A 26492-nucleotide genomic window follows, 5' to 3' on the forward strand; every position below is an offset into this window, starting at 1 on the left:
TAAAAAGCAGTAACAAAAATAGGTGAAACCACTAGAAATCTTGAATACTATTACTAAACTGAATATCACTGAATAAACATTTTGTACATATCAATCAAACAGTTATATTTAAAGCCACTACTTCCATTTTACAACCATGCACAAGTTTAAACATTTACATACAAAAACAGTCTCATCTTCCACTTTGCTCTAAACTCATCCTCAGTTGATCCATTCCCAGCATTTTCATGAGAAATGTACCCTCACTAGGAGGCTCATTATACCACAGACGACACCTGCACGCAGGTGTCGGACCGAGGAACACCCAACAAAAGTTCCTCATAGCTGCTAGTGGCAGGGAAGCCAGAGTAATCTTAGCTCACTCTCCGGTAGCGCCCTTCTCTCATGCTCGATACTCTCCTGTATTCAATCTCTGCATCGGAATTTGATGCGCCAAACTGATACTTGCGTCCGATTCTGGGAGCACCCATCTTAGAGAATATGCTGTTTCCGTGGCTTGAAGTGTGGTTACTGTGGAAGCTTCGTGCAGTATCTCCTAGTCGCCTCTGTGGAACTTCATCTGAGACATGAGCAAAGCAAAGCCATTTTCAGGGAAAGAGATACGAGGAAGATGGAGATGACAAGAATCTGTGAGCAGATTCAATCATTTGCAGAACTTTTAACAAGTTTAAATCACGGTAAGAAGTTTATGTAAATGAGAAACTCTAATTCACCTTCAACATGATTATACGAGCCTCCAGTATGCACGCTGCTAGAACGATTTAGTCGTACTTTACTGAGCTGTGGGCAAGGAAAATGTTCTTCCCTCTTCTTGGTTTCAAATACCTCTTTCCTGGGAGGAGTTGTAATACGTTCCTCCTCAGTAGGCTGATTGAAAGCAAAAGGTGTTATGCTAAAGGAGTCTTCTGACACATCAGAGATCTCAGCATAATTAGTTGTGGTGATGATTTCATCTGCACTGAACCCAAAAGATGCTCTATAAGCTTCGAGTTCCTCAGCATCTGGTTTGCAAATTTTGTTCTGACGGTTCTGGTATCCATTTCCACCATTTGAACAGGTATCAGATTCCTTGGAAATACTTAGCCTACCACCAGAATTAGAAAAGGATGAATGGTCAAGGTAGAACTGTGCAAACGTCTCGGGGCAGAAGAAATTGGAATCTTGACGTGACTTGGAGGCTCTAGGTGCCTGGGCACCAACAAACATGCCTGAGTCGGACTTTGCATACGGAGACCCTTCTGAAGGAATAGAGGGTTCCCACCGAGGAGGGAACTCCCTTTCATTAAAGGATGATGATAAGCAATCACCAGAGGCTCTTGAAACAGGGGATCTCAGCGTACTTGCAGGACTTCCTGGATAGAGTAAATATGTTGATTGAAGATCATTCGCAGTAGGGTAGCCGTTCTTATCAGTGGTTCTGAATTTCGCAGATGATGAAAGGAAATGCGCGTAAGGCACATCTGGTGAAGATGGAGTTGTCAAATGTGCCAGCTCTGGTGGAGGAGTTAAAGGAGCTGTTGATGGTTCAGTTGTAAAAGTCGAGAATACAGGAGGAGATACCAGTCGAGTGTCGTGAGCATATGGACCAGTGACGAACATATTAGATGAAGGAGCTCTGGGTGAATTAGCAGACAAGAAGCAGTTGGGCGACTGAGCTGTTGATGGGAGTCCAGAATTCGAGAATGAAGCCGGTGAGGATGGTGGAGCTAAAAGAGACAAAGCAACACCAGTAGCCTGATTGGCCAATCCACCACCTTGATGCCCATTCGGCTGATTTGATATAGAACTGGCATCAGGGATGCGTGATGCAGGAACAATACGCTTTCCACCTTTTTGTGTGCGGAAACAAGACAGTCCAACCAAACAACCTGCCCATCTTTTCCGCTGCCAATATAATAAATCAGTAACATCAAACGTCCATTCAAACAAGTGTTGTTGATGGACAATACATAAATCAGCTGAATATACTTCAAGAATAGCTGAGATTTATATAAAATAGAACTATTGTTTCACATAATCAACATACCCGAGGTGAGGGAGATTGTTGTGGATGCAGAAACCTGTTCTGCACTGATGCCATAACAAGCTATTCACTAGAGGACTGCACACCAAAATCTGTGTACTCTTCTTATCCAATGACAAGTCTGGCCCACTCGCAATTCAATCGAAGATTATAACTAACTAGCCACCTCTTAGTTGAACGAAAATTTCATTTGTAAGAACAAGTTCAAGAAACCAGATTTAGTGGAATTGATTATGTGCCAAGACACCTCAGACATTATAACAAGCATACCCAGAGAATCAGGGTTGAAGTGCCTATAATTCAGGTAAATCAGCTGCGATAAATGCCTTATGACAGGCTTAAGAAATTCTGTGAAATTACAAGCATCTTAAAAAACCTTCAAGCAAGGACCAGTTAAAAGAAGATAATTTTGCTTCCTTAATCCTATTCAATTGCATGCACTGGAAAAATCCATATACAATAGATAAGCATAATTAGGTATCATGTTCAAAATTGATTTTTTTTTCCACACAGGTCAAGCTTTTTTCTAGTTTGACAATTTTTCACACAAGTCATTGAGTTCTCTTCATCAAGATAATAATAATATTCCAATCCAGCTGATATTAAAAACAAAATCCTGTTGCTAACAAACAAGAAAACGACCCTAAAAAAAGAAAGGAAAGTGCTGACTGAAGCTACTGTGCTCTTATTCAACAACCCTTGGAAAACAAACATATCAAAACGCGGAGAATGAAACAAGGAGATTTAACAACATTAGCAAATCAACCAGCTCCACGCACACGAAATAATCTTAGAATACATAATAAACTACGAATTGCAATATTGCGAAAACCTAGCAAGCAAAACAGCTACAAAATTACAAATAACAGCAAAGGAAGAGGCAACACACGGCTTAAAAAGCAACTGCAAAAATGGCGTGCGTTTGTTACCTGAGAGAAGCAGCAGCCGCAGCTCTCTGAGTTCGGGTGCTAGGAGGGAAGAAAGAGCGCGAGGATCCACAGAAGTTAGTGATAAAGAAGAGAGAGATGGAGCAGAGGCCTAGATCTGATCACTTCTGTTTGGATCATTGATTGTTTATAGCATCCACGTGACATCCCCGCAGATATCTCAAAAACACTTCATGTTATGTCATAAGAACTTTCTATTGCACTACCACGTCATAAGGACATTATACTGGCAGACGTCCCAAGCACATCCGATAGACTTTCCACAACAATAAAAATTCACAAATTCACCAAATTAAACAATTTACGGAATTAAAATTTCGCAACAAATACGGAGAAAATGCAACAACTTTATTTTTAAAAAATAATAAAATAATCGGGACGTCCGCGCGGACGTCCGTGGAGTCAACGCAATGGCGGACGTCCGCAAGGACGTCGCGACGGAAGTCCCGGGAACACCGCAGAATTTCGGTGTCCGCAGCGGTCAGCGGCCGTCCATATCCGCATTACCGCTACACAATGGCGGACGTCCCGCGCGGAACTCCGGTATGCCGGCCTGACGTCGCCGGGACTGGCACCATTATGGATGCTCTTAAAGTGTTAATTTTTTTTAATAATTTTTTTTTATTATTTTCCTGTCACTGCCGAATTCGGAAACGGAACGGTGTCTCAATCTTATTTTTGTTCCATTTTATAGTAATTTTATAAAACAAAATATTAATTATTCTATTTTGTTCTCTCTACGTCATTATATAATTATCAAACAAAATTTAAAAAAAAAAGAATTATGCCAAATAAGAAATATGTCGTGTATTATTATTAATCATGAAAGAGATCGTTCATTTGTCCTACCAAAGGCCTCGTATTAAAATCAGATGGATTTTGATTGAAAGATTTTATGATGAATACTTATCAGATCCATAGATGCATTTATTACATGCATACACATTATCAAACGGAATCATTTAATTCAACTAGTGTATATGAATATATAGTTTTAATTATTCATATTTACACCTAAATGGAGATGTATTTCGTTAAGGCGTGACCTTAAAAATATGAATTACGATAATTTTACTATTGTCATATTTATGACTATCAGAATTGGGATCGTGAATTTTGATTCCTGATTAGAGTATTCCGTTGTAGAGGTTTTTATTCTATCATATAGTACTAGAAATAATTTTAGAGGGTGGAAAATAGTAGAATTAATATCACCTCATAATGAATAGTACATGTTCGATAACTCTGCCAATTGATTAATTTGATAACTACTCTCTGCGAATAAGAGTCCCGGTTCATAATACTTTAAATGGTAAAGAGACCCTACATTCTACTAACTCGCCCCACTCATATATTATTTAAAACTAATATATACAGGTAGGGATGTCAATCTGGCCGGCCCACCGGGTTTCGGGCCAACCCTACTCGGGTTGTGGGCCAATCGGGTGCGGGCTAATCGGGTTGAGATTTTTTCGGGTTATAAAAGTTCAACCCTAACCCTAAACGCTCGGGTTTCGGGCTGGCCAAGCGGGTTAATCGGGTTGCTACCGATAAAATTAACATGCGATTAATCCAATAAATAATGACGAAAATTAGTTATATTTATAAAATATAAATATTTAGTTATGATAAGTTTGAGATTTATACTTAAACTCAAACACAAACATGATCAAATACTAATATTTGAGATTTGTGTAAAATAAAACATAAATTTAAATATTTTAAAGCATGTTTTAAAACATGTTTATACATTTAAATATTTATTAATGAATAAGAAGTTTCTAATTTATTTATTTATTATTATATTAATAAAAATTTAATATATAATTTATATGTTTAATATAAAATTGAATGTTATTTTTTTAGTTATCTATATTATAAAAATAATCAATGAAATTGTCCAATTCGGAGTCAAACAAATAGAACAATATAAATTTTATCGGGTTTTCGGGCCAGCCCATCGGGTTTTCGGGTCTGACCCTAACGAGTTACGGGTTAATCGGGTGCGGGCTAATCGGGTTGTAATTTTATAGGGCTAGAAATTTTCAACCCTAACCCTATAAATTTGGCGGGTTATTCGGGTCAGCCCACGGGTTGCGGGCTGCATTGACATCCCTATATACAGGTAGGACCTATATTCCACTAACTTTCTTCCACTCACTTTTTTAATATTTCTTAAAACTCGTGCCGGATAGGAATGTGACTCCTATTAGCGAATGGAGAGAGTATTAAAGCTCAATACAGCACAACCACTGTTTGTTTCAAGACGAGATGAACTAAACAAAAACATGAGTATCGATAACACACTTTTTCAATGTATGTCTGAGAAAATTCCTGACATACTATATTATTAAACAAAGGCTGGACTTGTTATGTCTGTTCCTCTTCAATCAGACAGCAGAAAAATATCTCCCACATAGGAGATTGCCGAAGAGAGAATAATGCAAAAACGATAGGTGCGAATTTCAGTCTAGAGGAAGTTTCTGATGTCTAGTGACTTCACTTCGGGCATTTCTTCGTCCTTGAACTCTTCCCTGCAATAAGTTGGAAGGGAGAGAGATTTGCTCGAATTCAATTTCTCAACAGAAATATCATGTTGCATATGAGGAAAAGGCGTACCGTTTCTTCTGAGTTTCCATTGCTTCAAGAGCATCTTTCTTCAGCTCTTCAAGTTGGGCTTTCGCTAGTTTAAGTTCTAACTGCTCCTCAAGTTTGGGCAGATCTTCTTTGCGAATGCCAAGCCTACATGATCACAAGTTAATAAGTAAAACACCACCAGGAAAAGCCCGGAACTGATACTTGCAGCATCTATCATGCATTTGCAGGTTTCTTCATGAATGCTAATTTTATTCGGGGAGCTTACTTTTGGTTGACCTTGTCAAACTCTGCCTTCAGCAGGCCCATCCCCTTTTTGTCATTTCTCAGGAGAGGTTTCTTCAGTTCCTTCTCAACGTTGTTCAGTGCATCCATCATCATAGTCTCCGCGCCTAGATCATCAATAAGGCCTCTCCTGCCAAAAGTAACTTGAGAAAATGAGCAACCAGAGAGAGCAGCTGAGTTGAATGCTAAACAATTAACAATACATTCACACGACATTTTCCTTTAACAAAAATTAATATTGTAAGAAAAGCAAATCCTGATAAAACAATTCCATGATTCAACAAGATATATTATAGTTAATGAGCCCGTAATAGTCAAGGTTAAAAAAATCGAAGAAGTAAAAATCATATATAGCATGTATCGGGAGTAAGTTTCATATAAACAGCAACGCGGGGAGAAAATGAAACATAAAAGAATTGTAGACAAAATCATCCACAAACTCAGAAGAAAAGATAAATAATTGAAAGGATACATAGGCAGAAAATTAGCGTGTAAACGTACTTCACCCTTATATCCTTCACGGCTAGCAAGTAGGATCGAACATCAGAAATGTCTTGTGTTCGTGAATCAATTGTGTGCTTGATCCTCTGTGACTCAGAAAAAAGATCAGCCCTGCAGGTAGTATGCACATCAATAAACAAAAGTACAAAATCATATGATCAGAGAGAAATAGACACAAGATGTTTTACATTCTAAATGATTTTAGGAAACTTTAATGAAAAAAGTAAATGGAATAGGAAAAGAAAGGGAGGGCATGTGAAGTCTGTTATGCAATATAGTGTTGCAATTATATGGTGATTGGTGAAATATTAAATTATACTCCATAAGCTCCATATTTCTCTTTGATTCAAAATATATTTTCGATGCCTGGCTAGCTCAAACAATGGTTAGTAGAATTCCTAATATATATTCTTCAGTTTGTGCGAACAAAACATTCCAACCAAAAAGGGCTAATTACGAGGGATCACCACTAGAGACTAGCTACCAATTAAAACTTAAAAATTAAGAGTGAGATAAAAAAAAAAATACTACTCTTATAAAAAACACTGGGACTTCATCACAATCACATGGATTCCATGGTAAATGAATTATGAAAGTTATGTCCCACTTTAGGAAAAGCAATAATATATAGGGTAAAAAAATGCAAGGGCATTAAAGTAATTTGAGATTGGCCAAGAAAGCAAAGAGTCACTGTAAGAAGATCTCACTTTTCTCTTATAGTCTGCATGACTTTGGCATACTGGGCCACAGCAGCAGGATCTTCAGGAGCAATGGTGATCTTCTCTTTCCTTAAGATCCCTATGGCTGTCTCAAATTTCTTCTTAACGTCAAAAAATATACCCTTCAACATCTCTTTGCAGAAAAATACGCAACAGTCAGAAACTCATATATATGAGAGACAACAAGTATCCAGTAACCTGAGTCCTGACAACTATAAATATCATATGCACCTAAAAGTACATGCATAGAGAAAAGATAGTACTGCCTATCAACATTTAGTGACTAAAGTCTAAAACACAATAAAATAGGCAATCCGTCATCTTCCAGCAAACAAATAAATTTGTAGAAGCAAAATTGAAGAATCCCACAAGACAATAATTTGTAAAGTATATCTAAAAGTTCAGGATACTATGTTGAATCGAGAACTAAGAAATCCTAGAAAACTGGCACAAATAAAGTAAATTTGATAGCTAGAAATTTTCATTTGAAATATGTTTGGTAAATGGTAAAGAGATATAATCACAGATGATATACTATGTACAGTCATAATTCGAAACTGGAAACGCTGCCAGATGAATCTACAGTGAGATAGGAAACCTTTTGAAAATGTACTAATATCATAGATGTAACATGTGAGTATAAACATGAGACATTAAAATCTGTAAGGAAATCTGAGGTCATGAGACTATTCGAAGTTGCAATTTTTTATAAAGATAACCAAAAGAAGACAATATTTTGCTACAATGCACACAACTAGTAAGTGTATCAAAATTCATAACACACGATGAATTGGATGTTCCACAAAACAATTGATAAGCCCAACACAAGAACACCCATTTAATGGTCTCTTGGTCTGTCTACCTGGCGTCCCCAACAGTGATTTACTAAATATATTTTCATGCACCTTTGGATAGTAATGTTATCCAAAAAAATCAGCCCCATTTACTTTAATGAGGTCTCTTGGTGGCTTTCTGAGCCACAAGAACACCCATTTAACATCGCTATACGTCCCTTTGCAGAAACAAATTCGTCAAATTCAAATTAATAAAACCCCCGGATAGTTTGGTACCCTATTCCGAAACCCCATCCAGCAACGCTAACCACTAAAAATACGTGTTTTCCCATTTATCCTCTTGGCTGATCACCCCAATCATTTCAGAGTGTGATACATTTCTCTATCCCATCGTACTCTACCTCAATATCAGGAGACTTTTATCCATCATCAGCACCGAATCCACTAATTGACCCCCAAAATTAGAATAAAATAGCCAGCAATAGCGCGAGAGAGTGAAAGACACAAATTAGAAACCCACCATCGCCCTTCAATGAGGCAGGAGCGCCGCCAGCTCCTTTGGCAAAGGAACGGGACGGAATAGCATACTCCGATCGGAGAACACTTTGCCCCGCATACAACTACAGAAAACCAAAAACAAATTCAGCAAAAATAAATAAATAAAAGGACATCGAAAATCAATCATCCTATTTCACAGGAGGTGAAATCATTGATCATAACACCACAAAAAAAAATCAACGATTGGAGCTGCGATTGTACTCAAATGAGCTTGCACACAGATCCGGTCAATAGAACGAAATGTAGAGTGTATCAGAGAGGGATTACCTGGCGAGTGGATCTCGAGAGGGAACGAGCGGCGAGAGCCATTTTGGGATTGGAAGAAGCAGTTCACAACGGAGATGAGTTTGTTCGATTTTCGGAATCGGAGAGAGCTTAGCTTGGAAATTGACCTAGTTTATTCTGGTAGAGGGGCAGAAATGGAAATCTCGGAAGAAAGACAGTGATGAGAGGAAACGGTGTCGTTTAAGTTGCCTCTCCTGATCTGGGCTTCTCTTATGGGCCCGAATCTTCGTGGGCTATATCTAAAATTTAGGCCTATTTAAAAAATACACCTTGATGAAGATTGGGGTGAGTTGTATCAAAAATTTAATATCATTTCATAAATTACGTGCATTATATGAGAATGGCGCTCACAATTGAAGCTCAAGTAACTCATAGGGCATGTAACATATATATCATTTTTCCTATTATATCCCTGAACTAATACTGCATAATGTGTGAACTAATATTGAACACTGGGAAATCAACACCCTTTATATTGTGACCAAATGATTGAAAATGGTTCTTAGCTCTCAAATTAAGGGCTGATCTTAGAGGATCAAGATCCTATATATTACATGTATTTCTCCAAAAAAAATTGTAGTAGTGTACAACACAACACTAAATTGATCAAAATAAACCATCAACCATACTCCATATATATGCATATTGCACATTACTGAATGTGAAAAATACATGACACAAATGCAAGAAAAGCATTGCCCACATCATGTTTTATAGCATACTGAAAAATTGAAGAAGCAAATCACAAGCCTCTCAAAATCTCAAATGAGGATCAAACCAAAAGATTACAACATCCAGAATAAATAGTAGTAATGGAAAGGGACACTTCCCAAACTCAATCTTGTTAAACATAGTATACAGTGTTTGCAAAAGCAAGGCCACAAAGAACAGCCTCAAAGAAAAAGAATCACTAGGAACAGAGTCAACCCGTATCCGGTGCAAAGTTCCGATCAGCAAGCACAGCCACCTTGTTGATCAGCTTCTGGGAGAGTCTCCTGTATGCCTTGGAAGTATCTGAGGTACAAATTTCAAGAAAATTAGGAAAAACGAGATGCAGCGGGTTAAGGAACCCATCCAAATGAAACTGACAATAAGACGCCAGAAGTGTGAGGACGGGGAAGTTCAACCAGTTTTGAGCTATGCTGCATCATTAGTCTTTCGATTCAAAATAGCTTCTAGTGATCAACTATGACAAAGATAAAGCACTAAGACTTACAAGAAAGCATAGCTAAGATGTTCTAAATCCCATTCAAGCCTTTCAAATAATGGAAATGTAATCTGATTACGCTATTCCTATATCAATTAACATTTGTATTATGTAAATCCACACACGAACAAATTCAGGACTCTAGCCACTGAGATTGTAGAGTTGCCTAGCCAGTATTGAGTTCACAAGTTATGTTTTCTTGATCTATAAATTCCTATTTGGTTCTCGTTGGCGGGAATTATCCAGTATATAACACAAGTGAGTTGATCCAAATTCTGAAGTCATATATAGACAAATATGTAGCTCGTGCATATTTGTGCCTGACAATGCAATTGGAGAGACGGGATAACGTTGATCCTACAAGTAATAAATTGTGTCAATGATACTATTTAAATCCCACTTACATGTCCTGGTCATGCTCATTGGCTAAGGCAGCCTTTGCAATACAAAAGAATGCTGCATCGACATTGTAATCCTCTTTGGCTGATGTCTCAAAGTAAGGGATGTTCCCTTTTGATGCACACCATTCCCTTGCCTTTTTCTCAGAAACCTGACATCAACTCAATCAGAACAAAGTACGAAAAAGAAACTAGTATAATATTACCAGTTCGACTTATCAACTTACCACTCTGCTATTGCCACCGTCTATATCAATCTTGTTTCCTAGTAATATAAATGGGAATGACTTTGGATCAGGTGGATTTGCCTGCATCACAACCAAATACCAACAATTTCCAGTAAACAAATAGGGATACGTAAATGGGCCCATTGAATAAGCATAAGAGCTGTAGACTAATGATAATAATTCAGCCAGTGATAGCAACACATACTATCATTTGCATAAGCCTCGTTTAGTCCAGCAATCTACAGTTACTAGAATGTATTGTAGTATATATTTCATGCAGGATCCAACTGAAGTTAAACTTATCGCACACACTGAATCAGTTATTCCCCCCACCCCAATAACTGAAAAACGTGAGTATGGAAGGAACGACAATATTGCCCTATCTAACTACATCAATATTACCTTTTAGACATAACAGGCAAACATGTAACTTTTTTTATATATCCAAACATAGAAAGATATCTGAGGTGAGAATTGTAACCAAACATAAATTGCGCCCATTCCAAAAATCCTTATTCTCTTATTTTCAACTAAAATATGAGCCCTACATGACAATTGACAGATAATATGCAAAAAAATGTTCAGCAATTGATGAGCAAATCTTAAAGTAATAACCCGGGTCGAATACAGTAAAATATCACGAACAACAAAAAATTTCAAAGAAAAAATCATGTATATGGAAAATCCATGCCATTAAGACTCCACCCTCAATGCCATCATTAAAACAAGAAAGACTCATGTAAGCAATCATTTAATTTCCATTTCTCCTGAAACCACCATAGCCAGCAACCTTTGTTTCTGCAACTAACTAGCATAAGATATAAATTTGTAGCTTAATACTTCCATTATTAGATACTCAACATCCATTGCTCGTAGAAGTTTAGAAACTACCAACAAATGAAAAACAAGAAACCCCTCAAGCAACAAAACATGAAAAACAATACAGGGAAATACAAAATCAAGACAATTGAGCATATCAATAATCTGTGATTCTGTATAAACAGAAGACACAAACCTGCTTGAGAAACTCTTCATGCCAATTGTCAAGAGTATCGAAAGACCTCATTACGTTAACATCGTAGACCAAAACACAGCAATCCGCGCCTCTATAAAATGCAACTCCAAGACTTTGAAATCTCTCTTGGCCAGCAGTGTCCCAAATCTACCAAACACAAATACAAGTTCAAAAAGAGAAACAAAATCTAGAGAAAAAAGCAACTGAATACCCACTTGAAGAGTAACAAGACGATCATCTATTTGAAGCTCCTTCGTTACGAAATCCGCCCCAATAGTAGCTTTATACTGCTGACTGAATTTCTTATGCACATATCTATTCACTAGTTAAAGAAGCCTCACACATTGTAATCAAACAATCATCAAGCTTCACTAAAACTAAATAATTATACGAAAAAAAGGATACTGATTCATCAACGACGTTTTACCAACCCTGACAAAAAAAATCATAAAAATCAACAACGTCACACACGTCAATTCAAATAGTGTAACCCTAAACTCGACAACAATAAATCAAATCGCACAAAAAAACTGAGAAAAATGAAATAGTATCATCAGCATCAGAATACCCGCTGTCGCCGAGGACGATCACTTTGAGTAATGTTCGCCTACGCAATGACATTGGAAACTGATTTGAAATCCAAAATCAACAAAAATTTCCTTTTTTCAACAATCTCTATTCACCAATTTCAGAGGAAAGGCAGAATTTTGTGTGTGAGATGAACACGGACAGGAGAAAGGGGCGCCAATTTCGATCTGAATCACAAACACTATTGACTTTTTTGTTTGGTAATACGAATTTAGGCGGTACAAACATTCCAACAAAAACATTATATATATAATCAATCATATAAACTGGATATATATAATCGAATCATATAATACGTGTTTGCATATGATTTTAGCAACTTTCTTATTATTGCTAATTATTATACCGACCAAATACATTAATCTATATCCAGTTATTGTTGTCTTTCTATTTTTCTTTTTTGAATTTTATTTTATGTATATTCTTCATTCACATAATTTAATTCATACTCATTTAGTCATTTTAATTGTGTTTGATTTCACGAATGCTATTTTTAAGAATCGGATAGTTAATTTGAGTGATTAAATTAAAAAGATCTTTTGTTAGTATTTATTTTAGTCTTGATCATCTTATGCTAGGACTCTATCACGTTAGCTATTTTGTTGTAGTATTATCAAAATGAAATAGACTTTGTCTATTTTCACCATTTCTACATCATGGAATAAAGAATCAATAATTTTTCCCAACAATTTTATCGTAACGGTATAAAGAATCTAACTTTTTTTTGCTTTTGTTGTCTTCATAGAATCTTAATTTAAAAATTTGGAACACTTTTACTAAACAAAAAAACATGTTATTGCAAAATTCTAATATCTATGTACATTACTTCATCCCCTTTTTCAGGCACAGCAAGTAATCCAAGAAGAAACAGTAATTGGACCTTTTGATTTCAATAATAATATAATATGTATGTGTAACTATTAAATTTGGTGTATCATACAATGACAACATAATGAAACAGAGGATGCTCAACATAAGTTGAACCCTCTAACAAAATCCAAAAAAGGTAGTAAAATGTAGCAAACACCAAGAAAGAAGTAGAAAAACAATTATGAATGTGCAGCTACTTACTTAGTTCGTAGAAGCGGCAGAAATCAAATCTTATAGAAACCTTAAATACAGAAATCTATACAAACATATCTTACGGAAATATATACAAACCTTAAATACAGAAATCTATACAAATCCTATAAATGATAGGACAATGGAGGGTTGGAAGATTTTGTGAAGAGACAATCAAAGTCCAGAGTTTGTAATTTTTTATAGTACTACCATTTTTAATTTTTTATACTAGCAGATTTGGTCAGTAAATTATCATTAGAGTTGAGTAAATTTAATTAGTAGTAGTATATTTTATTAATTTAATGGAGTAGTCATTAACAACCGTTAAAATTTAGAGTGTGCAAAAACTAAAAAGCATTGGCTCCAAAATTCAAATGGGCATCAATGGCGTATGTGGAATCGATCTTGCAGAAATGCACCTCCTTCCCTCGAATCCGGCAACTCCACGCCCACCTCCTCGTCACCGGCCTCTTCCACCTCCCCTACTCCCGCTCCAAGCTCATCGACTTCTGCGCCACCACCTCCCTCACCTACGCCGCCGCAATCTTCCGCTCCCTCCCCGCCCCCTTCACCAATGACTGGAACGCCCTCATCCGCGGCCACGCGCAGAGCCACCACCCCATCAACGCCGCCGCGTGCTACCTCCTCATGTCGCGCGCTCCCTGCCGCCCCGACGCCCTCACCTGCTCCTTCTTCCTCAAGGCCTGCGCCCGCGCTTTGGCCCGAATCGAGTCTCTCCAGATCCACGCGCAGCTAGTGAAATCCGGCTTCGACGCCGATGTTCTCCTGCAGACGACGCTGCTCGACGCCTACGCGAAATGTGGGGATTTGGATGGTGCGCGGAAGGTGTTTGATAAAATGTCGAAAGAGATATTGCTTGCTGGAACGCTTTAATCTCTGGTTTGGCGCAGGGGAACCAGCCGTATGAGGCGCTGAAGCTGTTTGGTGAAATGATGGAATCGAGCATGATGCCGAATGAGGTCACTGTTCTCGGCGCGCTGGCTGCGTGCGCGCAGCTTGGCGCGATCGGAGAGGGTGAGAGAGTGATTGATTACATACGGAGTAACCGATTTGATGAGAATGTGATTGTGTGCAATGCTGTTATCGACATGTATGCGAAATGCGGGATGGTGGAGAAGGCGTTGATCGCGTTCAATGGGATGAGGTGCCGTAGGAGCATAATCACATGGAACACGATGATCATGGCGATTGCAATGGACGGAAACGGAGAGAAGGCAATGGAGCTCTTCGGTCATATGTGCAGAGACGGGACGACCCCAGACGACGTCACTTTCTTGGCAGCGCTTTGCGCCTGCAATCACGCGGGGATGGTGGATGAAGGTGTGCACCTCTTCGAATCCATGGAGAAGCATAACGTGAGGAGAAACATGAAGCATTACGGGAGCGTGGTGGATTTGCTGGGACGAGCGGGAAAATTAAACAAGGCGTTTGAGATCACAGAGTCCATGCCCATGCCACCGGACGCCGTGCTATGGCAAACTCTCTTAGGCGCCTCAAAGACACACGGGGACGTGGAGATGGCGGAGAGAGCATCAAGGAAGCTCGTGGAGATGGGGTCGAGTGCCTGTGGGGACTTCGTGCTGCTGTCGAACGTGTATGCCACACACGAGAGGTGGGGCGACGTGGGGAGGGTGAGGGACGCGATGAAGCAGAAGGACGTCAAGAAGGTGCCCGGGTTTAGCTACACGGAGATGAATGGGGCAATATTCCAGTTCTACAACGGCGACAAGAGCCATCCGAGATGGAGAGATATGTATAAGAAAATCGAGGAGATTACGTTTAGGATCAGAGAATTCGGGTACGAGGCAGAGACGAACTATGTGTTGCATGATATAGGGGATGAAGAGAAGGAGAATGCATTGTGTTATCACAGTGAGAAATTGGCTTTGGCTTTTGGGTTGATTAGTACAAAGGAGGGGAGTCCCATTAACATTAATAAGAATCTTAGGATATGTGGGGATTGCCATGTGGTGATGAAGCTTGTTTCCAAATTGTATGATAGAGTGATTATTGTGAGGGATCGCACAAGATTCCATAGATTCAAGGAGGGATCTTGTTCTTGTAAAGATTTTTGGTGAAATCATACATTTTTTCGGTGTTCGATGACTCTGATTCTCGTAATTTTTGGTTGACATCTGGTGAATTTTGTAACTTTCTAACCCTGTGAGTTAGGTTATAACTTTACTACAAGCTCACAATTGCCCTGTGATGCCAGTTCTTTAAAATTTAATCATCCAAGTATAAGTGAAACGATGTCATTTTCACCATTTTAATGAAGTTCATTAGTGTTGATATTACATGTGAATGGTATCACAATCTTTCTCAAGCCAGTGATGAAGGAAATGTGGCAAATAAATAAACATGGTGAAATAATAAAGAAAATAATAAGCTACAGTTTTTTCACTCACTTTGACATACAGAGCCTCCTACTGAAGATGTGGCACAACAACTAGTCTTTTTTCAGCCTCGCCTCGTAGCCCCCTTCGGGCCGCTTCACCAGTGTATATGCCGCGTACGTCCCAAGCAGTTTGTCCCACAAGGGGAAGAATGGTTGCGAATAGTTGAATTTCGTACCTTGGAGCTGATGGTGAATGTCGTGGTAAGCAGTGTTGTTCTGGAAAAGCAGATGGAAGATATTGCCAGGCAGCCGGAGCCCACAATGATCGTCGACGGTCTTGATCACGGCAAAACAGAAGAAGAAAACAGCAGTGCGTGCGGTCATTCCAGAAACGAGGAAGGATATGGCACCACCGAACGTGTCCAGCAGAAGGCCTTCCAGCGGATGGTTGTACAGTGCCCCAATAGCGTAGGGGACTACTAGTTTATGATGCTGAGAGTGGACGTGGCGGTAGAGGAACTTGTTTAGGTGCATATAACGATGCACAAAGTATTGCCATGTGTCCATCACCAGCATAGCAATCACAAATTGTACCGCTTGGACGGTAAGAGAGGGTTGGACAACTTCCCCGGAAGAACTTGTATTTGAAGTTACCTGCAACACTAAGCATAGAACGTTAAGTTTTATATGGCAGAAGAAGCACAGATAACATAACAAGCAAGGAAACAGAGTCGAATAACATCAACGTGCGTTTCGATCTCAATCACATTCATAACTTCGGCGTTTCCTCAATTAGTAAACATTCATTAAAACTGATCATTAACACAAAAGGGTCACTTACTATTCAAGATTGGCAATATGCAAAGATTTCTACATTCCTATGTCTTTCGACCAGATATAAACCAAACAAGTTATCTCAACTCGTAGAAACAATCAAGTGCTTTAGGAGATCAAAATTACCTAATCCATCTCAGTAAACAATCGATTGACGTATAGTCGTATACTATCTTTATCCATATACTACTACTACTAAGACCAGCAAGCTAGGTGAAGTAATTTAGAAGTCATGGATTTACCAAGAAGAGCAATTCAGCAACAACAGCCTGGACAAACTGCTGAAGAAGAACCCCCTTGATCACAGACCCTAACGGCACCAAATTCTTCTCGTTTTCTTCTGTTCTCGTGTGCAACCTATACTTATCTAATGGAGGGAGGAGCTGATAGAACCCGGCATACAGCCAGTACACCACAAGAGGAGCAAACGTCCCCATCGTTTCATCGCTTGCGTATCCTTCCCAAAACACCATTTTCGAATTGAAAACTTATCACCTCTAGCACCTATTCAACAGAAACATAGTACTATAAAACACATGCACCCTGAAAAAAAGGAACACAAACAAACATCAACACAAAATCCCATCAATATAAGTTCAATATGCAGTAAAGAACCTGAGCTAATTAGCCTAATTTACACACATGATTCAAGAATCATAACCAATCAAATCACATTATAAAGAAGAGTTGGGTATTCAATTTTTTTTTATTTGGTAACTGCTCCTAATGAACTAGACCCAATTTGCATAAACTGAGATTAAGCATAAATGCTGATTAAAAGCAAAACCTTCAACAGAAATCAAAATGGCAGAATCAAAAATGCCCAATTTGCATTAACTGAGATTAAGTTAAAGCTGCTACATTTGGCCATTGAAAAATTTACAAAGAAAGATTAAATTTTGAGATTTGTAGTGAACTCGAGAAGATGAAGTTGGGCGAGATACCTACAGAGAGGGATGGGGCGGATTACAGATCCAGTGGTGCAGAAAGAATTTACAAATGAATTCAAATGCGATTTGAAAGCAGAGTTTTGAGGGCAGTGAGAGCTGTCAGAGATTCTTTTGATAATATTAGCACGAGATTCGTTGGGGGAAAGGCAAACAGATGATCTAGATTTAATTTTTTATTATTGTTCACATTAATATACTTGTAAACGAAAATTATCAAGAAAATATTATACACGTATCGTAATTTACTACCTTATTTAAATGAGTAATTATGCCTAAATTTTATTATTATTATTATTATTATTATTGACTACGACGCATACTTTTTTTGTATTTATGATTACGAGTTAAAATAAAATTGAAAAAGTGCTATAAATTTAGATTGAAATTGAAAAAAAGTACTAGTACTAGCAATAATAACGATTAATTTTGCAAAAATAACTAATAATAAAATTATTTATTCTAATTTATTTATGGACATAAATGAAGGAGTATCTTTTTATTTAGGAAAAGGAAAAGTTTTTCATTTTTTTATGGAATTTCAATTGGAAATATTCTCTTTGTGAATAGCGTAAATATGTAAACAAAAAAAAATTAATATTTGTAATTTTGAATTTTCAAAAATTAATGAAAATAACAAAATCACACCTAAATTTATATCTCAAAAGTAAAATCAATTAAATGAAAAATATACGTACTTGTTTATAAATTATCAAAAAAGATTTGTTAGTTCAATATTCTAGACTCAGATTTTCTAGTTCGATTATTTCGTTTGAATAATTAGGAGATTTTGAGATCAGTTAAACACTTAAACCCTAAACCTCACCACCACTACGCATTTTGTCGAACACTTACTGTACAAAAATTGTTGCTGTCGATCGACATGGATTTGGACGATCTCGACGATGGCCCGAAGCAGGCCTCGACCCGGGTTTCTCGCTTCGCGCCTAAGGGCGCGAAATTCCAAGCCGAAAGCGGAACCTCCATCATCATCGGCATCTTTGTCACTGCCGCCGCCCAAGAAGGAAGAAGTCGACATCAAGCCCGATACCAAGCCCTATATAAAGCCCGAACACGATGAGTTATATGCAGCAAAAATGGAGGTGGCTGATGAACCAGAGGATACTGAATTCAGAGATGGAGATGAAGATGAAGTTGTTCGAGAAATCGATGTCTATATTTCTCCTTCGATTGATATCGAGACACAGCCATGATTGTTCTTCTTTTTGAGTGAATTTGATTACGAACTTTGCATTGACGATTGAATTCTAATGATTGTGCATTATCGATTTTTATTCCTTAGTTATATCTGCTTCAATATCCACTTAGGCAGCCATGGAGACCGTATGAATTGGATCTGGATGGTAGATGCCAAGAGGTTTGCACAACTTTCTATATGACTGTTTGAGAGATAAATGACTGAATTGGTAATGTTTGTAATATTGCCTAAATTTGTGAAAAATTTTAGGTGAGAGTGAAGCAAGCAAGCAGAGAAGTTGAAATTGATTTAGCCATTGATGTTGACTCCACGAATTATGATAATGATGCTGATTCCCAAATCCAGATGAAGAAACAGGTTTTCTAATTTTATGATATAAAAGTTTGTCATTGTTATTGCTTTCTTGAGGAAGTTACTGTTTACATCATATCCTTATATTTTCCTCTCTTGCTAGACTATTGCAACATCATGGATTCCACATAAAACTCAAACAAATGGATACACAATTGCTGATCTTACTGGAAATAAGGCACGCCCCGTTGATTTAATGTTTGTTAATCTGAGCTCCTTGGATGCTGGAGGAGTTGCTCATTTGGATTTTTCTTTGTGCAGTTACACTTATATCGTATTCATGCAGCTGTACAGCTTCGACCATCGATGCATTATATTAGTGTGGCAGAATCTAAGAAGAAGACTGCCGCGTCCAAGAATGTTGAGGATGTGGTGAAGTTAGAAAAACAGCAGGAAGCAAAACCTTATGGGACGTCAAGGAAACCGGTTACGTTTCTTTCTCTGATATGTACATAGTTTATAGATATTACTCATCTTTATCTGCATCTCTTCGTTTTGTCTCTTTTAAGTCATATGATTACAGCAATTGATGATAGGTTTTATACTCATCTTATATTCGGGTTCTTGTTAACATGACAAAATATAGTTGTATACTTGTATTGGTCCAAGCGGAGATCCTTGTTAGAACCTTCTCGTTTGTCTATTATTTGTATTCCTAGATTGCTTCTGTTACATGAACTTTTATTGATTTTAGTTACCCACTGAATTGCAGAAAGCTCCGGAGCAGACCAATGGCAGTGTAGAACAGGTATGCAATTGTTCACCTCCATTCTCTATAATGATATAAAGCCACCATCCTTACAGAAGGGTCTGAACATCTGTCCTCTTCCATTGATGCATTAATTCTATAGTTTGTGGCAAGGGCATGCTGAGGAAGTCAAATGGTTTGGAACTGTTTATGCCTACTTTAATAATTGTTCTTTGTTTCCTTGTCAGAGCTGGATTCGGCTCAAGTACCACAACACGATGAGTGACATAACAGCAGGATATCTTCGGAAAATGATGGAATGAAAAGGCTCAGAGATTTCATTATCCATGAGTTTGTATGTTTATGTACCCATTTTTGTTAATGTTTAGGTTAATATATTCACAATTTCACGGCTTCTGATTTCTTATCGTTGTTTGAAGGGATAATTATATGAATAGCCATTGCCCTGGCATTTCTGGTGGCGGTTTGAGTTCCAGAGTTCCTCAAAGAAGGTAACATGATTGTTTGAGGATTTTGTTTCTGTAATTCTTGTTCTCATTTATAAACAAGGTGGAAGCTATAATTTCCTAATGTTTAGCTATTGCCCTGACTCTTCTTCTTTTCAGCTATATTTTTGAACTCGATAGATTCCACTTTCATTGTAGAGCTTTTGTCGTCAAAAAATCTTTTTCTATCTATGGTCTTCTTACATCGACTTATTTCGCTTGATGAAGAGCTGTTTGTTTTGTTTGTCTCTCGCAATATATAAATAAGCTTCTGAGATTAAGTACGGATTTGAGATTAAATATTCTGATGAAGCCAATCTTAATTTGTTTATATCCTCTCTTTTGCTGCCTTGGATGACAGATGATCAATTATTGAACTTGTGAGAATGGAAGCTTAAACCATTTCATTGCTTCTCCTCATTACTTATTCATCGTGTTCTTGTCAAACACTCCTCCGACTACAACCTCATGGCAATATTCAATCTAGTGTTTCCGTATTTGGTGTTTCTATTGCTGACATACACTTGATCCAAGTTGTTAGCATGCAAGTCACATAAAATCAGCTTTATTTCACGTTGCTGAGTTGATTTAGTGAACATGCATACGTTATGCTCGTGTTCGTCTTACATTGTGACATTGTTGCAGGTCCTTGCTGGCTAAACCACTCAAAGAACGGTTTAAAACTTGGTTTCTTGAGGTCAGTGACCTCTTCTTCCGTTCCATCCATGCCTTCTTGGAAAACTAGTTTATCTTGGCATCAATTGATTTTGTGATGATTCTTGAACAGAACCCCCATCAGCTTCATAGATTCGACACTCTGAGGTACCTAGCTGCGGATGAGCCCATCGAAGAAGTGTTAGCAGTCTTGCAGGAAGTCGCTTTACTAGTCCAAGGACTTTGGATCATTAGAACCTCGTTGTGTACGGAGATAGGTAACAGTGACGTTAGGAAATACGTTCTTTTTCTATTTAGCAAGGACGTGATCGTTAGGTATGATCGAATATCGAAAGCAGTGGAACAATTCCTGCCTAACTTGGCAAGAAATAGACCTATCTTTAAAGACTGGAAACATAAAGAGCTTCCAGATTCTAAGTTCATGGAACTCTATCCTGCCATTGTAAAGAAACAGCAAGAACAGTGGGAAGGCATGGAGAAACTTTTTGATCGAGAAAACAAGAGGCATGCTGTGAAGACCCCAAAATCTGGCAGGTAGTTACTTGTTGAGAGTTGGTATATCATTTTTTTGTATTGGATTAATTGGTTAATAAGGTATTCCTACATTGATGTACTAATTACGTGCACGTTTTTACGGACAAATAAATTAAATTTTACTTGGCCAATTCACACGCATTGTTTTAGAAGCTCCATGGAACTTCAACTTACTATGAGGTTATATGTGAAGAAATGTTTTGTTCTTTTAAATGATGATTAATGTTTTTGTATTAGTAAATGAATATAAATTTTTAAGGTACTTGTGCTTCTTCACCAACTCACACATATTTTATTCTGTTTTATTGTAGCCACTGTTTTGTTTAGAATATAATTAAAGTCTCAAACTGTTACTCCCTCCTTCCCACAAAAATATGCACTCTTTTCTTTTTAGTCTGTCCCACAAGAATATGCACTTTCTAATTTTAAAACTCGAGTTGAGACTCATTCTCTACTAAGAATACTTTATTTACTTTTTCTCTATAGTTTCTCTCTTACTTTACTAATTTTGTATTAAAATCCGTGTCAAATTTTGCGACTACTAGTTTGATTGGTTAGTCAGCATGTATAACAAAGTAGTAAATTATCTAGAATTATATTTAGGGTAATTAATTGTTGGAGATTATTATATTTCTTTCCTTGTTAAATTATTATAAACTTTCAATTGATGTGAAATAAAATAAGAAATCAAGAACGCATATATAAATCATTTCCATAAATATAAAAAGAGGATTGTGGAGTATACTAGAGATGTCATGTAAATTATGCCTTTTTAACGTCAAGAAACTACATTACATAGTGTTCGATGACATCCTTCCAAACAACAATAGCGAGTTGACAGCGACTTTCTTCCGCGGACGAATTCCTACAGCACGAGTTATGTTATGTGTTCCTAAATTCATGTCACCTTACGAGCATAAAAATTCTCTTTATCAGTTGGCTTAACGCTCGAGTTGAGCGGAGCTGGGGTGTGCAATGCATTCGGGCTTTTGCTCAATCCGACCTTATCTGAAAACCCAAAATTTTATGAAAAATGAATCAAATTCGAAATCCGAATTATGAAATTTGATTTGATCCTTAAAATCCAAATTGCATAAAAATTAGAAAATTCAATATAAAAAATCCCAAATTTTAAAAATCCAATATCAAAAATAGTAGTAGCACCTAATGGGTAAATATTTATGGATTTCGACCTCCAATGCATGCAGTCAATGCTGCCAAGCATTCCGGGAAAGCCATGGACTGATTCGTGAAGACGAAGCAACCGTTGGCAATCATCGGTGGTGGGTGCTCGAAGGAATTCATCCCCAAAAGCAGAACGAACGCCCTCGCAAAAATTCTTTAAACAAAGGATTCCAGTGGACTCACCGATATGCAAATACTCGTCGAAGATGTCGGTCGTTTGCCCAGTAGCGAGTTGTCGGATGGCACACGTACACTTCTGCAACGCCGTGATACTTTGCCGGCCGGCTGCATCTACACCTGTTTGAAAGTATTCAACACGTGCGGACAATGTGTTGACATTCGCATGAACAAGCGCTTTGACATGCGAAAACGGTGCCTGAAGTAATCTGCCGGAAACCGCGGATGGTCGGCAAAGTAGTCGGCAACGAGCCTTTCGTGGGCTCCCTCCCGGTCACGATGGATGTAGCGACGATTTGATCTAGTGCGTTGAGGAGAATGAGTGGGGGTATTCGCCGCGATATATGCTTCGTAAGCGGCACGATGTTGTTCGTAGTATTCTTGTTCTTCGCGCTCCGCTTCCGCCATGAGATGAGTGAAATCCATTTGATGTTTTGAGTGAAGGTTGAATGTGTTGATAGTTTGTATAAGAATTATGAATGAGAGATGAATGAGAGATGAATTGATGTGATAAATGAGTGATGAATGTGTGTATTTATAGATGATTTTGGGGAAAAAAAATAAAAAATTAAAAAAATTAAAAAAAACGGGAAAAAACGGCCATATTTTTGGGATTTGGAAAATATTTTTTTTATTTTTTAGCATTATTTATAATTAAATACCGATTTTTTTTTAAAAAAAGTTTGAATGCAACGGCTACGCCATTGCCCAATCCCGTGCCGCCACGTGTGCGTCCGCTGGCACTGACGTGCTCGATACATCGAGCAGCGCCGTGCCAGCGGCACGAGCGCAGCGGCGGCGGATGGCGTCCGTGCCAGCGGCGCGGACGGCGGTGGCGACGAACGCGGCCGCTGCGCATGCTCTTAATAATAAAAAAACAAAATATTATTTAATCAAATTACATTATTTGACCAAATCCCTCTCTCTCTCTCTACATTCTTGTGCATCACGCATATTTGGCATTTTTCTCATATTTGGCATTTTTCTCTTATTAATTCTCACCCCTGTAACAGGGTTTAAGCTTTTTCACCCAAAACCACTCGGAAAACCTCCCAAAATCTCGTCAATTTCTCTCTCCGGCGGCAATCTGCATCCCTCCAGATGGCAATGGACGCGGATTTCCTCGTGAGCGGAAAGAGATTCCCTCCAGGGTTTAGATTCCACCCCACCGATGAGGAGCTCGTGCTTTACTATCTCAAGAGGAAGATTTGCTGTAAAAGACACCATCCCGACGTCGTCTCTGAGATCGATGTCTACAAGTGCGACCCCGAGGATTTGCCTGGTAGGGTTTTTATCCCTAATTTAGGTGTTTGCTGATTAGAAGCAGTTATTTTACTGTTTTTGGTTGTTGATCGATTATTAATCATCTTATCGAGTTGAAATTGATTACTAGGGTTTTGCCTGACTTTTTAAGGAATGCAGAGCTTGTGGATTATTGTCTTTGTTTTTTCGTTATTTGATTTTGTTTTGAATCTGTGATGATTGTGCTGAGGCTGAGCTATTGTGTCATTGTGTGTATACTAGTATTCATGTGAATGAGTTTTTGTAGTTTCACTACTAATCTTGATGGTATCATTGCTGACTTTCACTTTCTGATGCACAGTGATGTCGAAACTGCAAACTGGTGATAGACAATGGTTCTTCTTCAGTCCCAGAGACCGGAAATATTTAAAGGGAGCAAGGCCGAACAGGGTGACCGGGTGTGGTTACTGGAAGGTGACGGGGCAGGACCGTGCCATCTCATATGATTCTCGTCTTGTTGGGATAAAGAAGACTCTGGTGTTCTACAGAGGTCGTGCGCCTAAAGGAGAGCGCACGGATTGGGTGATGCACGAATATACCTTGGCTGAGGACGAGTTCAAACGATGCCAGGATGCTAAGGAATACTACGTGCTGAACAAAGTCTACAAGAAAAGTGGCCTCGGTCCGAAAAATGGTGAGCAGTATGGCGCACCGTTTAGGGAAGAGGAGTGGGATGATGATCTTGAAGTTCAGTGCTCCATTGAGCCAGAGAAACCAACAAAGAAAGCTCATGAAATTGTTGATTGTCAACATCAGTCCTCATTAGATGATCTTGAGGAAATAGTGGAACGAATAGCAAATGAGCCCGATTCCATTCAGCCACCGGTTGTTGATTGCGAGTATACTCTGGATCAGTTTCTCGGTGAGGAGGAAACCGAGAGTACATTAGTTCACCATTCTTCTGTTGATGTGTCTGCACCAGTGGTTTATCCAGCTCATTGTGACCTTACTGAGACAACTCGATTACAGTTGCAAGCAGCACCTGAGCTTTCCTATGACACATTCATTAATACGGAAGATCCTAATGTGACCGGGGAGGACTTCCTCAAAGATTATCTTGAAATGGATGATCTAGATTCAGACCCAACCACACAAAATCTTGATAACTGGGGGAATAATTTTGGGAGTCTGCAGTTTGAGGGTTTAGATGATGATTTGAGCATTCTGTATGAAGACGCTTCTTCTTTCCTTTATGAGCCTGTTGAGCCCTGGCATTTTCCCCAGCCATCTTCGAATAACTTTGAGAATGGAGCCATGGACCCGAGTGCAAGCTCATATCAAAGTTATGTGATGCAGCAACAAAATAGCAGTTTAGATGGAGCGAGCTCTCAACTGTGGAGGGGTGAGCCTACTTACAGTGTAGTGTCCACACCGGAAGTTAACCAGGACGCACCATCAACTTCAGGTAGGACTTTCCAGTGGAGCAACTCTTGAGCTGCTTCAACTGTATTTATGGTTTTGCGCAATTTTGTGATGATGTGCATGCCAGTTATTTTATTATCTGACCCAACCGGATAGAGCTCTTGTCATACTCAGGGCGGTGAAAAACTCTTGTTCCCCAACTGGAGATGGGGGAGTTTGAACCAGCTTCAAGAGCTCTTCTTATGACGTTGTAACAGCCTGTTTCACTAATGTTGGTGGGTTTTGGCGTGTTTAGGTGCAATGTATCAAAACCAAAACAACGGTTTTGTAAATCTTCCTACTGGGGGGAACGAGAAAGGGGAGGGCGAGCAGGGTGATGATATGGAGTCATGGTTCTCCTCTGCCGTTTGGTCTTTTGTGGAGTCTATACCGACATCCCCCGCCTCGGCTTCTGAAGGTTTTTTGGTAAATGGGGCGTGGGAGCGAATGTCTAGTTTAAGCCGGGTAAGAGTTGATGCCAGAAACACTGCAGTTCCAAGAAATTCTGGCAAATCCAGAATTGGTTTCTTATGTTTTTCTGTACTGGGAGTAATATGTGGTATTCTATGGCTGCTGACCGGAATCTCAAAGAGAGTTATTGGTTTGTGCTCACACTACTTGTAGCATACACATGTAATTATTTGCTCTGCCTCATTGAATTGCCGAAATTTTTGGTAAATCAAAAGCAGTTGGAAATACTGTATATATTATTAATTTCATGAGATGAGTTACAAGATCTTTTTTAACAGAAGCAAGCCAAGATCCTTCCCTAACTCAAAAAAATAAGTAATCTGGTCTGACACAAGTAAACAACACCTACAAAGCTACAAATAATTTGAAAGTAGACTGAGAAATATATTGAACTTAATTAATATTTTTAGTCTCATATTGGATTATAACCATTATACTACTCCAATATAGAAATAAAGTAGGTAATTAATCACTATTTATTGAGTACAGTATGTCATAAAATGAAAACAAAAGAAAAATCGGAAAATCTGCAAAAAGCGAAGCTCAGTCAAGAAACAAAGTCAACTGATCCCCACACAGAGCACGGTGCACCTGCCTCGCAGCATATCAAAACTCCATACCACAAGCTTCCAAGAAATT

The 26492-nt window shown here is 38.5% G+C and overlaps 6 protein-coding genes, 1 long non-coding RNA gene and 1 pseudogene across 12 annotated transcripts; 4 read left to right on the plus strand and 4 right to left on the minus strand.

Annotated features, from left to right (window-relative positions):
• Positions 1-23: 23 nt before the first annotated feature.
• Positions 24-3087, minus strand: LOC121805620 (uncharacterized protein At1g76660-like). Of its 3 annotated transcripts, none has more exons than XM_042205547.1 (4): positions 2953-3087; positions 2027-2144; positions 714-1884; positions 24-559 (listed from the first exon to the last, which is right to left on the minus strand). In XM_042205547.1, the coding sequence occupies exons 2-4, from the start codon at positions 2078-2080 to the stop codon at positions 354-356; spliced, it is 1431 nt and encodes a 476-aa protein (XP_042061481.1). In that variant the 5' UTR covers positions 2081-2144; positions 2953-3087; the 3' UTR covers positions 24-353. The 3 variants fall into 3 exon arrangements, with proteins under 3 accessions (XP_042061481.1, XP_042061482.1, XP_042061480.1); XM_042205548.1 differs by having other exon boundaries at positions 2027-2189; positions 2953-3076; XM_042205546.1 differs by having other exon boundaries at positions 2027-3069.
• Positions 3088-5225: 2138 nt separating this feature from the next.
• Positions 5226-8845, minus strand: LOC121802909 (probable ATP synthase 24 kDa subunit, mitochondrial). Its single transcript, XM_042202601.1, has 7 exons — positions 8690-8845; positions 8385-8484; positions 7059-7203; positions 6352-6462; positions 5834-5980; positions 5590-5712; positions 5226-5504 (listed from the first exon to the last, which is right to left on the minus strand). The coding sequence occupies exons 1-7, from the start codon at positions 8729-8731 to the stop codon at positions 5441-5443; spliced, it is 732 nt and encodes a 243-aa protein (XP_042058535.1). The 5' UTR covers positions 8732-8845; the 3' UTR covers positions 5226-5440.
• Positions 8846-9389: 544 nt separating this feature from the next.
• On the minus strand, positions 9390-12385 carry LOC121803109 (ras-related protein Rab7-like). Its single transcript, XM_042202813.1, has 7 exons — positions 12123-12385; positions 11960-11986; positions 11770-11869; positions 11555-11701; positions 10540-10620; positions 10319-10464; positions 9390-9721 (listed from the first exon to the last, which is right to left on the minus strand). The coding sequence occupies exons 1-7, from the start codon at positions 12173-12175 to the stop codon at positions 9658-9660; spliced, it is 618 nt and encodes a 205-aa protein (XP_042058747.1). The 5' UTR covers positions 12176-12385; the 3' UTR covers positions 9390-9657.
• Positions 12386-13511: 1126 nt separating this feature from the next.
• Positions 13512-15331, plus strand: LOC121803108 (annotated as a pseudogene).
• A 135-nt stretch (positions 15332-15466) lies between these two features.
• On the minus strand, positions 15467-17511 carry LOC121802247 (very-long-chain aldehyde decarbonylase GL1-9-like). 4 transcript variants are annotated; one of them, XM_042201872.1, is made up of 3 exons: positions 17346-17511; positions 16640-16901; positions 15467-16217 (listed from the first exon to the last, which is right to left on the minus strand). In XM_042201872.1, exons 2-3 carry the CDS (start codon positions 16868-16870, stop codon positions 15675-15677), a joined length of 774 nt encoding a protein of 257 aa, XP_042057806.1. In that variant the 5' UTR covers positions 16871-16901; positions 17346-17511; the 3' UTR covers positions 15467-15674. The 4 variants fall into 4 exon arrangements, with proteins under 4 accessions (XP_042057806.1, XP_042057804.1, XP_042057805.1 ...); XM_042201870.1 differs by having other exon boundaries at positions 16640-16940; XM_042201871.1 differs by having other exon boundaries at positions 17342-17511.
• Positions 17512-18108: 597 nt separating this feature from the next.
• LOC121805052 lies at positions 18109-19092 on the plus strand. The gene is made up of 3 exons (XR_006051250.1): positions 18109-18722; positions 18813-18920; positions 19018-19092. It is a non-coding gene; the product is annotated as an uncharacterized LOC121805052 (long non-coding RNA).
• Positions 19093-19179: 87 nt separating this feature from the next.
• Positions 19180-21448, plus strand: LOC121805051. The gene is made up of 6 exons (XM_042204799.1): positions 19180-19340; positions 19627-19662; positions 19851-19957; positions 20043-20114; positions 20754-20805; positions 20896-21448. The coding sequence occupies exons 3-6, from the start codon at positions 19950-19952 to the stop codon at positions 21319-21321; spliced, it is 558 nt and encodes a 185-aa protein (XP_042060733.1). The 5' UTR covers positions 19180-19340; positions 19627-19662; positions 19851-19949; the 3' UTR covers positions 21322-21448.
• Positions 21449-23636: 2188 nt separating this feature from the next.
• LOC121805050 (NAC domain-containing protein 17-like) lies at positions 23637-26118 on the plus strand. Its single transcript, XM_042204798.1, has 3 exons — positions 23637-23961; positions 24283-25386; positions 25639-26118. The coding sequence occupies exons 1-3, from the start codon at positions 23781-23783 to the stop codon at positions 26004-26006; spliced, it is 1653 nt and encodes a 550-aa protein (XP_042060732.1). The 5' UTR covers positions 23637-23780; the 3' UTR covers positions 26007-26118.
• Positions 26119-26492: the final 374 nt, after the last annotated feature.

This window comes from Salvia splendens, chromosome 5 (assembly GCF_004379255.2).
Source record: "Salvia splendens isolate huo1 chromosome 5, SspV2, whole genome shotgun sequence".
In the NCBI taxonomy this organism is placed as follows: Eukaryota; Viridiplantae; Streptophyta; class Magnoliopsida; order Lamiales; family Lamiaceae; genus Salvia; species Salvia splendens.